This window comes from Ictidomys tridecemlineatus, chromosome 11, assembly GCF_052094955.1.
Source record: "Ictidomys tridecemlineatus isolate mIctTri1 chromosome 11, mIctTri1.hap1, whole genome shotgun sequence".
Lineage (NCBI taxonomy): Eukaryota > Metazoa > Chordata > Mammalia > Rodentia > Sciuridae > Ictidomys > Ictidomys tridecemlineatus.
The window spans coordinates 6,087,889-6,102,007 of NC_135487.1; the positions used below are offsets into that span (position 1 = coordinate 6,087,889).

At 53.7% G+C, this 14,119-nt stretch overlaps 1 protein-coding gene across 2 annotated transcripts in view; it reads right to left on the reverse strand.

Moving 5' to 3' along the window:
• Positions 1–8,479: 8,479 nt before the first annotated feature.
• LOC120890619 (beta-catenin-interacting protein 1) overlaps positions 8,480–14,119 on the reverse strand; it is a 55,904-nt gene continuing 50,264 nt past the window's right edge. The window contains exons 5-6 of one of the 2 annotated variants that reach the window (XM_078025239.1): positions 11,813–11,939; positions 8,480–9,555 (exon numbers count right to left, since the gene is read on the reverse strand). In XM_078025239.1, coding sequence (XP_077881365.1) covers positions 9,552–9,555; positions 11,813–11,939 — 131 coding nt within the window. In that variant the 3' untranslated portion in view covers positions 8,480–9,551. Of the gene's footprint in view, positions 9,556–11,812; positions 11,940–12,945; positions 13,282–14,119 lie in introns of those variants that run through there. The other variant, XM_078025240.1, reaches the window with a different exon arrangement.

The following is a 14,119-nucleotide window of genomic DNA, read 5'->3' on the forward strand; positions in this document are numbered from 1 at the left end:
CGGCTCCGAGAATTCTCAATGAGCTTCGCTGCAGCTGGCTTAGCCGGAGCCAAGGAGGAGGACCAGAAAGGCCTGGAAAAGGCAGGGAGGCACTGGAGCCAGACAGCAGGAGGCTGTGGGAGACAGGGACAGCCTAGGGCATGACGGGAAACATGGGGAGCCACTGAGAGTGAGGAGCCTGCGAGTCCCACTGCCACCCCAGGCCCCGGGGGCACAGGGCAGGCCAAGGGCTGTGATAGTGGGGAGAATCCAGGCCGCCTGAGCTGCAGGCTGAAAGCTCCGTCTGTCACTACTCGGCTGCAGAGAGGCCAGGAAGCTGAGGGAAGAGGCAGATGGGGAGGCCAAGGGCGAGGAGCCCCCAACACCTGGTGGGCAGGGAGGCCCCAGCACCGCACGAGGGATGCTGCGTGTTGGGAGAAGTTGGTCCCAGCCTCCAGGCCCGAGCAGGGCACCTTTCAAAGAAGCAGGCAAGCATTGGCAGGGCAGTCTCCAGACAGTCTGTCCCCAGGGCCCTGGAGACACAAAGCAGCCAGGCCTGTGGACTGAGAAGGGCAGAGGGAGAAGGTCAGGTGCAGATGGATTTGACCACGGCTCCTGCAACAGAGATGTGTGTGCTGAGTGTCAGTTTTCCAAATGTGACCCAAACCTGCCGCAGGGCTCCAACAGTCCCCACCTGGCTGTGACTCATGCCACGCTGCAGAGAACAAAGCACCCGTGCTCCTATCACCAGATTCGCTGCCTCCCCAGGACCGCTGTCTGCCAAGGCCCCGGTCAGTTGCACAGAGCTGGGGCTCGTGGAAAGGCCTGGAGCTGGAGCTGGGAGGCCCTTTCATGCCCTCATCTTGCCCCTGGCCTCACAGACTGGGCCCAGGTGCCTGCCTCTGAACAGGACCCAGCCAGGGCTTTTGGAGGCTATCCCCATCCCCAGGGTACCCCCACAGCTGTCCCCTGGGCAGGAGGAAGGGGAGACGAATGCTAATTTGTTCATCTCTGCTAATTTGAAAAGGAGCATAAACAGCGGTGCTCAGTGGTGCAGCTCTGCCGAGGGTGTAGTTGAAGTCCAATTATGTGCTATTAGTGCGTTTGCTCTTTGTTTCCATGGCATATTAACTGCAGATCTGGCATTGTGGCAATTAACACAATTACGGGCTCTCTTTCTCTTCCGGCAGACCACAAGCCACATGCTTCCAGCCAAGCCGTTGGGCTGGTGACATGGAAGGAAAGGCCTACTGGGGAGAATACCCAGCGTTGTGAGTTGAATTGTGACTCCCCAAAATGCATATGTTGAAGCGCTATCCCTCGGGACCCCAGAATGTGATCTTATTTGGTGATAGCGTCTTACAGAGTTGAACAAGTTAAAATGAGGCCAATCCAGCATGAATGGCGTCATTGTAAGAAGAAGGGATTAGGACACAGACACAGAGGATGGCATATAAAGAGACTGGGGGAGTCAGGCACCGTGGCACATGCCTGTAGTCCCAGCAGCTCAAGAAACTGAGGCAGGAGGATCTCAAGTTCAAAGCCAGCCTCAGCAACATAAACGAAATCCTGTCTCAAAATAAAAAATACAAAGGGCTAGGGACGTGGCTCAGTGTTAAAGGCCCCGGGTTCAATCCCCTGGTACTAAATAAATAAGGAGACAGGGGAGAAGTCGGCCACCTACCAGCCAAGGAGAGAGGCCTGGACCTGATATTCCCTCAGGGCCTCAGAGGGAAGGATCCTGCCAACACCTTGACTTCAGTTTCTAGCCTCCAGAACTGTGAGATAAGCCATTCTGTGCAGCCTGTGGCCCTGGGACACTAACAGAACCACTTCTGCCCCAGACAGTCTGCTGGGTGGGGCGAGGAAGGCTGGGAGCTGGAAGGGGGCTCGGGGAGGTGTGGCTATCTGTTTAGAAGGATCTGCTCTCGGGCACCTGCGCTGGCTTCCCTCACCAGGTTAACCCGCCACTGTTGCCTCCCTCCTCCCTGCACCTGACTGCAGTGCCTCCGTTAGTCATCTGGCTAGCCATCTGGCTCTGCCAATCCTGAACTCGTTACTTTCGTCCCCTTTGTCAACCTCCAGGTCCTTGTGACAGAGGGTCACCTGCCTGTAAGGTGAAGAAGGGAAGTGTTCTTTTCCAGGATGAACCGAGGGTAATCACCAGGAATCCGCCCAACCCTACAGAGCATGGTGTTTTCACCTGGCCTTTTTTTTTTTGTTGTTGTTGTTGTTGTTGGTACTGGGGATTGAACCTGGGAGTACTTTGCCCCTAAGCTATGTCTCCCCAGCCCTTTTAAAATTTTATTTGGAGACAGAGTCCTAGTTAAGTTGCTGAGGCTCACTGAGATGTTGAGGCTGTCTTAAACTTGTGATCCTCCTGTCTCAGCCTCCTGAGTTGCTGGGATTACAGGTGTGTATCACCTCACCTGTCTGTTTTCACCTATTTTACAGATTGGCGCACTGAGGCCTGGGAGAGTCCTACAACCCATAAGTAGCAGAGCTCAGGCTTGAACCAGGATTTCTGATGGTTTTTCTAGCACTCTTTCTTCACTGCAGCAGTTCTCAGGGCCTGTTCCATGTAGCTTAAATAAAAAACAAAAACAAAAACAAAAAAACCCCCAAGTTCTGTGGCCAGATAGCTGCAGGAAATGGCTGTCCTCCCTGCAGGACTTCCCAGAACCCTCACTGTAGCCTGACTCCAAGAGAGGGAATCGGTGTGCAGCATTTCCCAGTCTCTTCACTCTTGTGAGACACCTGCATTTACAGGTGGGGTCTCAGGACACCACGGTGCCACTGGATGATAGTGAAACAGGTCTATCAGGGAAAGAAGAAAGCTGATTTGTTGTTTGTTTGTGGTGCTGGCGATTGAACCCAGGGCCTTGTGCAGGCAAGGCAAGCACTCTACCAACTGAGCTATAGCCCCAGTCCTGAAAGCTGATTTTTTTTTTTTACTGTTTATTTATTTATTTGTTTCTGAGACCAGGTCTCACTGATTTGCTTAGAGTCTCACTAAGGCCCAGGCTGGCCTTGAATTTGCAACCTTCCTGCCTCAGCCTCCCAAGTACCTGGGACACCAGGTGCTCACTATTCCACCTGGCTATGAAAACTTAATCTCAATTGGAGGCTCCTCTTCCTCCTTCTGACTGAGCCCCCAGGCTTCAGACTCAGTGCGCCACCGGGGCTGGTGTTACTGTGGGATTTCTCACTCCCTGGGGGTCAGCCAACACCAGAGTCCTATTGTGGACACCTCGTCTTTGACTCCACAGCCTCCTTCTTGTATGAACCGTCATTGTTCCTTCCATGAGGGGACATCGCTTTCAGCAGCCTGCTCTACCTGGGGCCATTTAGTCCATGGGATTACGACTAAATCTCCAGCCGCTGTGATTGGCCCAACAGGTAGAACCTGACTCAAGCCCAGCCAAGAGTCTGCCTTGGGATTACGCTGGGCCCTGGGAGAAAGCAAGTCTCTTTCCACAGATGTTGCCAGGAGCCACGTCCCACTGTGGGAGAAGGCCCATCTGATGAAGCCAAAAGGCAAAATCACATGGAAACAAGCAAAGTTGGTCCTAACGGGAGAGTGTTCAGGAAATACCGTGTCCCCAGTTCTAGGCCTCGAGGCCCTGGTTCTTATGAGTTACCCTCAGAGCCTCCCCAGGGCCAGAGCCCGCTGCAGTTGGTTTCTGTGGCCTGCAAACGAAAAAGTGCGGATCAATACAAGTCCCCTAGCTCCTTTAGAAGCCCAGGATTGATTCACTGGCCAAGACAGGCCCCAAAGGATGGTGAACGTGGGGTGCCACAGGGGGCCAGGGTCCACCCCCTGAGGTCTGGAAGCCAATGAAACAGGCAGGGCCCCCTCCTCTCGGTAGGACCTTGACTTCCTTATCAGCCCAACTTTGGTACAGAAAATAGGGTCATGGGACTGTGGGTCACTGAAGACCAGGCAGAGGAGCCATTCCACAGTCAAGGTCATCCAATCATCTAACAGAGCTTCCTGGGGAGCCCATGGCATGCCAGGTACCCGGGACACATCATTAAAGAAGCCGGACGAGATTAACAATTAAACAAGAAACTCACAGAATAAAAAAAAAAAAATTAGAGTGTCAGAGAGTGGACAGCAAAATAGGGCAGCCAGTGAAGAGCCCCCAAGGTGCTGCACTGGAGTTCATGTCTGGAAACCGAGGAGGGGTCAGCCAGGTGGGACGAGCATTCCGGGCAGAGGGATCAGCAAATGCAAAAGCCCTGAGGTAGGAGCAGCTTCCCTGAGGACAAAGGGAGTCAAGCGGCCAGAGAGAAATGAGCAGGGAAGAATGAGGTCAGAGAAAATCAGGGAGCCAGGTCCACCCAGGCCTTAGGGATGCACTCCAGGTGGAGGGGAGACTGAATCCTAAGCCCAGAGAGGGGAACTGGGCAGCCTTACTGTGCTACCTCAGATGCCAGAAAAAGCAGGTGAGTCTCAGGGAATGCCCTTGGATTGAGAGCAGAACAGATTACTCTGCTATGGCCAGAGTTAGCCTGCCACACAACCTCCATGGTTAGAGAGATTGCTGATGCAACTGGAGCGGTCAGGAGAGGCAGGGTTATGCTGCAAAAACAAATAAGCCCAAGGCCCTTGGGGCATGAAATAATGGTTTCTTCTTCACTTGTGGAGCATGGAGTGGCTGGGGGCTCTGCCAGGATCCTGGCTGATGGGACAGTCACCTCTGGAACATAGAAAGTGCCCGTCAAGTTTCCACCTGGAATGATCCATTGTTTCTGTTCACATTGTATTGGCCAAAGCAAGTGAGAGCTGCATTTAGTTAAAAGGGGTTGGGGGAAATATGGTCCTACAGTATGCCCGGCTGGTAGAGAGCTGGGTGTATTTGGCAAACATCATTAATTACTCCTGCAAGACCCTTGAGACTCAGACACACAAATGGAGTTCCCCAAGGTAAGTGGAATCCTAGGCTGCAAACCCAGTCCCCAGCTCCCAGTCCAGGGCTTTCCACAGTACCCACCCCTCCCCACGCCACCTGGTGTCCTGGTGTCCTCTCAGCCTAATGACCTTGAAGACCTTAATCTTCTAAGCCTCTCTGCCCACTCCACACATGAGCAACGGCTCATCCTCTCTGTATCTTGGAGGAGAGACAGGGTGAGTCCCCTTCTTGGCCACCAAGGGAACTGGAATACCCCTTTGCATTTGGGGCCATGAACAGGCCTCACAGCCTGGGAGGTGTGGGAAGAGCAAGTCCAAACTGGCACTGGAAGTTGCCCTTCAGCAGGAATTCTGCCAGGGCTGCGGTGGGCGATGGTGTAGAGCTGGTGCTCTGGCAACAGCCCAGTTCCATCGAGACCAGACTCTTAGGCTTGTCCTGACAAATCACTCTCCACACGTTTTCCACTCCAGAAGCAGCTTCCCTGGGTTCTTCAACATGAGCCAGGGACCAGGGACCCCAGAAGACCCCATGGTCCTCTATGCCAGCCAGCCCTCCCTGACTTCCCCAGGGAGCCCTGTGACAAGGCAGGGAGAAGGTTAACCCCATGGGCAGGTGCAAGGATAGCTCTTCCCTGCAGGCAAGCCTGGTCTGCCAGCTCCAGCTTGCCTCCTCTGGGCCATGAGGATTTTTCCAAGTCAGTTTCCTGCAGCAGCCTGAGCAATCCCAGGGCTGGGGCCTCCGTCGCTGCCTTCCCGGCCCAGCCCCAGCCCAGTAGGTCTTCTGCCATCAGATCCTGACCAGCTCAGGCCTGGCAGGGGCCCAGCTGGCATGGACTGGGCTGGGTTAACTCTCAAGGAGCCTGGAGGATTCCTGGGCACCAGCCAGATGGCTCAGGGTTCACCTCTATAGACACTGTCCAAGCTGGGCGACTCTGGGAGAGCTCTGAAGGAAGAAGGTTCCAGATAGAAAGGCTGAGGGCAGAGTCTAGGCTACCCACCCCCCACCAGGTCTCCTAGCAGCCTCAGCTCTTCTGATGGGGAATGAGGTGGTTCAGACAGAGAAAAGTCCACAGACCCCTGTGGCCACAGAGTTGCCCCCAGGCTGCTGGGCCATCCCCAGAGACAAACTCCCAGTGGGAAAAGCCAGCAGGAGCAGTCTGGGTTAAGGAGGGAGGGCACCAGGCATCACAGGCCTCCTCTGGGTTGGGATCTAGCGGCAAAATCTTTCTTGGGGAACCCAGCAGCAGTCACACAAGAGGCCCTGGCCAGTGGGGAGACCTGGGGAGGCTGCGTGGGGCACGTAGGGGTGAATGGACCTGTCCCTGCTCAGCTAGGCCTGTCCTCACTGGACCCTCAACTTCCCTCATCAAGACCCTCCAGTCGCTCTGGCTCCTTGCAAGCAAGGACACACGAGGATGTGTGGCCCGAGGCAGACAAAGGGCTATTTTTGCCTCCTTATTATTTCCTCCCTTAGCTTCCTAACTCCCCAGCCAAGGTACACCCCAGTCCTCCCTCTGATTCTCTGCAAACCTTGCAGCACTGTGGGCTCTGCCCTGCCAGGTGCCACCACTGAATCCTCAGGGTAGTCCAGGGCCCAGGGCAAGGTTCAGCCTATCCCGATTCCAAGGCTCAGAAGGGGCATCATCAGGACCCTGGGGCACCTCAGCCCTGTGTCTCCACCTCCCTCCCCAGCTGTCCCCAGTCCCAGCCCACCTGGGCCCACACTCCCCCCTAAGGGGGCCCCTGAGCAGAGGCAGCAGCCAGGCTTTCTGCCTAGAAGAGAGGTCAAAGGTGGGGGCAGCTCCCCTCAGCCTCAGCCTCGGGTTAGAGCCACCCCTGCAAGGAAACAGAAGGCACCAGGCCCTCAGTCAACCTTATTGTTCTGAAATTCTCTCCAGAAAACACGCCCCCTTATTGTCTAAGCCCCAGGCAGGCTGCTCCCCACACCCCATGCCCCTACCTCAGCCCGCTACAGCCAACAACTGGTGAGATGGGCACCTTGTGGTTCTCTTTCCAGAAAGGAAACAGACGCTCATAGACCTCAGAGACTTGCCCGTGACACACAGTAACCTGCAGAACCTTTGAACCCAGGCCTGCAGAGCCAGGGCCCAGAGCCCAGGACCTGTCTCTTTGGGCAAGGCGTGGGCCTTCCTTAGGTCAGGTGACCTCTGACCCCTGCATGCCTCTGCCTCCCCATTGAGGAGGGGAGTGGGGACCTTGACCCACTCCAGGGGGTGAGGGGCTGTTTGGTGGCAGAAGAGGGTGGCAGAGTCTGCTGGGCGTGGCTCCCCATCCTCCTCCTCCTCCTGCTGGCGCTGAAGCAGCGCCGCTGCAGACCAGGAGCTCCGGGGCTGTGGTGTTTTTTTTAACCACTTGATCATGATCAAGGATTTAATTTTATCCCTCCCCTGCCTGGCTGGGATTCTATTTGGAGTTTCAACGCAAGCAAGTGAGCAGAAGGTCCCTGGAAGCCAGGGCTCTCATCCCCCAGCTCTGCCCAGCTCCCTCCCTGCCTTGCAGCCAGGACAAAGTCTATCTGGGGGACCCCCTCAGCTCCACAGGCCTGGGGGACACTGGGGGACACTGGGGGACAGGGCTCCAGTCAACACCCTTCCCCCGTGGAAGCCAAAGCCGCTTAGCAGAGGCGAGGTGGTGTGGGGGTGGGGAGCTTGGCCAGGACTTCCACAGGGATCATCTGGGCTCCTCCATCCTCACAAAAAGCGCTTAATAAGCACCTAACTGGACCTGGGGCTGGGTTCCTTCCAGTGAGTGCTGCAGACAAGTCCTCAGGTTCTTGCTCTGGTGACTTATGAGCAGGAGGGTGGGGGTGCAGGGACACCCACAGTGATGACTTCATGACGACCACGTGTCCTGACCGCCCACTGGCTAGGTGGCTGGCTGAGCTTGCCTCCCTGTTCCTCCTTATTCCTCCACAACAGCCTTATGTGCAGATGCTCTTAGTTTCTCCCTTTTTAATTTTTATTTTTCTGCAGTTGCAGATGGACAGCAGGCCTTTGTCTTCTTTTATGTGGTGCTGAGAATCGAACCCAGGGCCTCTCGAATGCCAGGCAAGAGCCCTGCTGCTGAGCTACAGCCCCAGCCCTCCTTTTTTTTTCCCATGGTTACATCATCTGCCTCAGTCACACAGCTGCCAAGTGGCAGATCCAGGTTTCTATCCTGCTGGTCAGTCTCCAGGGCTCTCACTCTAAACCACAGTGTCTCCCCACCCCTCAGCCATGTGGACATAAAGATCTATTCTGTGGGAGCAAACAGTATAAATCTAGGAGATTTAAAGTGGTAGAGGAACTTAAACCCAAACCAGCTTAGCTTGGAGGCAGACTGCCAGGCTGCATGGTAAGTGTGAAAGGTGAGGAGCTGGAGTCAGGCTGGACACTCAGATTGCCATGGTGGACAGCCCAAGACATACTCACCTTGACTCACCTTATCCATGACTTAGGATGGCATATGCCAAGTGCTACCCACTTATACACAGGTAGCACTGGCTATGTTATGAAGACCAACACATGGAGATATCTGTTGTCTTAGTCTATTTTCTGTTGCTATAACAAAACACCTGAGACTGGATAATTTATAAAGAAAAGAGATTTATTTGGCTCACAATTCTGGAGGCTGGAAGTTCAAAAGCATGGTGCTAGCATCTGGTGTGGGCCTTCTTCTTGCATTTTACATGGTGGAGGGCATCACATGGTAAGACAGACCATGTGTGTTAGCTCGGGTCTGCTTTCCTCTTTTCATAAAGCCACTAATGCCATCATAGGGACTCACCCTCATGAATTCATCTAAGGCTAATGACCTCCCAAAGGCTGCTCTCCAATCACCAATGACATGAACTTGAGGATTAAGTTTCTAACACAAGAAATTTAGGGATCAAATTCAGGGGTGCTTTACTACTGAGCCACACCCCCAGCCCTTTTTAATTCTTTATTTTGAAGGCAGGGTTTCACTAACTTGCTGACACTGGCCCTGAATTGCCCTCTTCCTACTCCAGCCTCTGAGTCACTGTGATTACAGAGTGCCTCGCCACACCTGCTGGGAAGTGGAGAGGGTTAAGAGGCTCTGGGTCTGAAGTCACCTCCTGGGGCTGTGCAGAGTGGGGTGTGGTTCCCACGTGTGCAAACAGCGATGGCCTCCTGTAGCTACATTCCACCGCCCCCAGGGTGGCAGGGTGGGGCGTGGCTTGCGTTGGTGGCTCTTCTGACTGGCCCACCAGGCAGCCCTCTGGAAGCATCCAGGAGGGGGCAGTTCCAGTATGGGGGTGGGGGGCAGGGAAGGCAAGACAATGGCTGACATTTATTTCACTGCCCTTGACCCTGAGGAGGCCTAGCCGCCACCCCCCACCACACCCCCGTCTCCCAGAAGATGGAGTTCCTCCAGTGGACAGCCAGGGTGGTGTGATCCCTTCTAACAGGGGGAGAGGGGAAGGAGTGGTGGCCGGGAGCAGCCCCCAGAGAGGACCCACCCACGCAGGAGGGGCAGAGGTGTGGTGCTGAGGTCCCTGGGGCTCAGAGCTGCCCCAGCAGGAAGTTGGCTCCTGCCCCAACTAACAGAACCAGGTGCCACAGAGAGATCAGTTTCCCCGAGACAAAGGCCCCGTTCAAAGGCGGCCAGGAGCAGCCTGGATGCTCACCGCTGCCATTCACCTGAGGAGACAGAGAAGGCTCCATTCATCCTCAGCCGCCCTCCTTCCCAGGCTTGGGAAACATCAACAAAAGACAGTGCTCTGCCTTCCTGCCCCAGCCCAGACCTCCCCTAAGCTCAGCCTGGCCACACTGCCACCCCTCTGTCCAGCCCCTTAGGGTCATTACCAGCCATGCACACCTGTGCCCAGGAAGGCAGACACACAAGGGTGCCTGCTGTGTAGGCTGATGGACCCTGAAAGACCCAATGCTGTCCCCAATGTTTACCCATCGCCTGCAGAAGTGTCCCCATCTCCTCTTCCATCTCCTACTTCCCATTAAAGACCCCACAGATTAGACAGCTCCAGGCGATGATTCCTTCCAGCCCCAGTCTGACTCAGTAGGGGCTGGGCAGGCAGGGCCATGTGAGCCAGTCCTTCCTCTGAGCAGTGTCTCTTAGAATACCAGGGAGGGGTGGAGTCCACAGTAAATCACCTAGCACAGGCCCTGAATATACACCTCTATGCATTTTTTAGCTGACATAATAGCTACCTTTATTTGTCTTTCTTGCAATGACTATAAACTCCTTTCTGAACAAGAGCGATACAAAGACAGACCAATTCAATATAAAGATGAACGTAAGCTACCTGGAGATGAAATGGCTCACTTGTGAGGTAGTAAGTTTCCAGCCCTAGAGGGGATTGAGCGAAGCCTGGACAAGCCCTTCTCAGAGGGGATTCATGCATTTGCCCCCTGTGTGGGCTGTGGGCTGCCACATGGTATAACATAAGCACCAAGTTGTTGGGTTTTGTTTTTGTTTTTTGAGATGGGGCCATGCTGTGTTGCCCAGGCTGGCCTTGAACTCCTGGGTTCAAGCCATCCTCCTCCTCCTGCTTCAGACTCAGCCTCCTGAGGCCCAGCTCAACACCAAGATTTAACGATGTGATTTGTGCTATCCATGTCCATATTCTAAAAACCCCACAGAATCTAGGACCCAGAGAAATTTTTTGAAAAGGAAATATAAGTGGTGAGTTCATATAAACAGGGGAGAAAAATCTAAAATGGGATTATGAAGGGTGGAAATGGAAATCTCTAGAAAGTGCTTTCCAAGCAAAAACTCCTAACACAGAAATGATTTCAGCTTCCAAACTTGAATTTGCAGCTGAGTATCAGCATGTTTCCTCCTCTGCAGGAGAACAGGAGGGGCGGCTATTCTCTCGGGACTTTTGTCTTTAGACTTCCAAGGCCAGTGCATCTGGACGCTGGGGTGTCTACATCTGCAGGGTCCTCACACCTTGATGGCATGCTTAGGGCCTGTTCAAAGCATGAAATGGCAAGGTGACCCCAAAGATCACTGACTTGGGTCTGATCAGGAAGATACCCAGAATCTCCAGTCTCTGGGGCTCACCCTTCCTGAGGCTCAGGCTGGGCTGGGCTGACCTGGAAATCTCTGCACACCTTGACCTCCCATCCAGGCCACAGAGTCATCCAACTCGTGGTGTTGCTGTCATCCCTCCCTGTGCCTCCCTGGAGGAGGCCCAGTGGAACCCATCAAAGCAAGGATTCAGAGGGAGAAATGGCAGCTAATTCTCCAAGCTATGAAAGATCTTTACTGTTATTTTTTCTCTAACAGATATATTTTTTAGTTGAAATATGAAGTCACAGCAACACTAGGACTTTTCTTCTTCAGAAGATGAGCCAGGCCAGGGTTGTTACTGTTATAAGAGTGAGAACTGAACCATGTAAAGTGATGCACACTTGTAATCCCAGCCTCTTGAAAGGCTGAGGCAGGAGGATTGCAAGTTTGAGGCCAGCCTCAGCAACTTAGAGAGGCCCAAAGCAACTTAAATAATAAAATTTAAAAAACAAAAAATAAAAAAGACTGGGGATGTGGCTCAGTGGTTAGGCACCCCAGCCAAACAACAACATCAACAAAAGAGAGTGAGCTGGGACTATGACAAGGACAGGGTGGAGCAGAGAGCTCTGGGCCTGGATGGGAGCTGAGAGGGGCAGCTGGCAACACCCGACTCCACATGCTAAAACCTGGGGTGAGGTAGGGACTGAAGAAGCCCTTTCCCCAGTGGCACAGCTAGAGCTCCAGGCCAGTGAGCTGGGAGTGTGGGAATGAGCGTGTGCACCAGAGTGCCCGTGCTCTCGCACACTGCTCCTCCTGAGGGCAGACACCCTCAGGCCCTTGCTGGGATGGCTGCAGCTACATCTGTATTCCCCACTGTCCTCATCCTGTGGGGTCCGTGGACTCGCAGGAGGACAGGGGTCTTACCGGTAACACTCAAATCCTCGCAGAACAAGCGTGATGGTGTGCGTGTGTGCGACACTGTAGACACCGCTGCCCAGCGTCAGCCAGGGACGGGTTGGTGCATGCTCCATGATACACAGTGCCCCATGCCCTGGGAAGGGAAAGATGGCACAAGCGTGTCCTCCGAGGCCTTGGGAGCCAACCTGGGGCTGTCCTCTGTGTTCTGGGCTCCTGAGAAGAGACCCCAGCTAGATGACCTATGGAGTCTCACAGCTGAGAATATTACCTTTCCTTTCTGGGAGAAGGCCCAAGATCAGGCCTCGAGAAGGGGGACAGGCAGGGATGGCAGGTGGGTGAGTTGCCTAGCCCAGTGCTCTTCTGCTTAGCATGGCTGGCCAGGAGAGGCTGGCCAGATTTCTTTCTTTCTTTCTTTTTTTTTCCTTACAGTACTGAGAATTGAACCCAGGACCTCACCTGTGCCAGGCAAGCACGCTACCACTGAGACATTTCCTGCACAGCATGTGAGACCATTCCCACTGAGGGAAACTGGCTTGTTCCAACTCATGTAAGTAATGCTTATAAGTCCTGCCTCCTATTCACCCAGGTTCTGGGTTGCTGGAACAGAACAACACCAAGCTCCTTGGGGGCCCTGTTTTCCACTGTGGATCCTGCTCGGGGTCCTGAGGATCCTTGTGCTAGTAGAGGCAGGTGGTCATTAAAGCAAATGTAATCTAAGTTGGACTCCAGCCCCCTCTATGGCAACAGGAGTCATGGGCAAGCCAATCTAATTCAAATACAAACCCAAAATATGAGAGCAGCAGCAAGCTGTTTGTGTAATAAACATTGCAAAGCGCATTTGGTTTCTTTCTTTCTTTCTTTTTTTTTTTTTTTCAAGTCAAATATAACAACCAATGTCCCAAACCCTGTTTTCTGCATTGAGAATAAAGAAGCTGTTGATACCAGCAGGACACCTGCAGCCAATCAAAGAAAAGACCATTTCCCACTGTCAACCAATCATAATCCTTTTCCAGTTTAAGCAGCCAATTGGGCCTCTTCACATTTCTAAAATATGACCTAAATAAAGCACCAGAGCCCGGAGAGCTTCCTGGGAAGCCTGATACCGAGGCGCAAATTTTTTAAAAAATAAGAGTCAGAAATAAAAATAAAAGGTTTCCATTGGTCAAGGTTTAAAAATAAAAAGGTTTCTTCCTGAAGCCAATCACGAGTCCATCCCTTTAAGCCAATCGAAAACGCACCACTGGTGTCTCCCTTGATGCCAGCCCTGCTGAGCGGCTGTGGCAATGGCTGTTGGGGGGCTGAGGGGTAGGAGTAGGGGGAGGGAGGGATGGTGGTCTGCTGCCACTCAGCCAGCCCAGGAGCCACACAGATCTCTTGGCCCTTGACAGCTTCCAGGGTGTTCCAAGGAGTTTACAGCTATTGCCTCCGGTCCTCCGTCTCCGACCTGGAAAACGCCATCACCACATCTTCGGCACCTACAGACCAGGGGACAAGAACTGCTGATAGGCTTCTAGTGTTGGCTGCAAGCAGGACAAGGCAGGAAGGCTGCGGGAACCACCCGCCCCAGTCCCCCTGCCTCCAGTGCTGTGGCACCTGCTGAATACAAAGTGCTTACCTCTGGTCTGCCCTGCAGCCTGGCCAGCAGACGGAGCCAGCAACCCTGCTGCAGGGATGCAGGAGTGAGCTCAGAGGCTCACTCAAGGTTCTACCGCTAAGAGGTGAGCCATGACCAGGTCCCAGGTCTCACATCCCTTGCTCCAAGGTAACCAAAGTTGGGGGGCCACTTGAGAGTTCCCCTCTTTATTCTCTAGCCTCAGGTCCTGATTGCGTCAGAGGATCTTGCCCATTATGATTTGAACAGCCTCCCTTCTTTGCAAGAGCTTATCCTTTGCCCAAACCCCACACCTGCTCAAAGGAGCTTGGCCAGCCCTTCTCAGCCTGTTGTTTGTCTGGCTGGACAAGATATATAATGCCCACAAGCCTTGTTATATTTCTTAATCCTGATTTTGAGATTCGGGTCCAGATACTCATGAAGTCATTCCTTTGTCTTGTTATAAGACAGGCTCTGACAGGCGGCCAGAAAGGCAGGGAGCGGGCAAAGAGCTTGGAATGCTACCCTGCTCCCCCACCCGTCAAAAAGTGAGGTGATTCATAGGTTCCTCCCTGTCCCAGGGTCCCCCTGCTCTCTCCCCCTTTTATAAAGGGTGGTTCTGTGTTGTGTCCGAACACTGACAGTCGGGCTGCCCAGGGCTGTTCTGACATACTTTTCGCCTGTGTTACCAAAGAAATTCTCCCCAGAGGGGGCGGATCAGA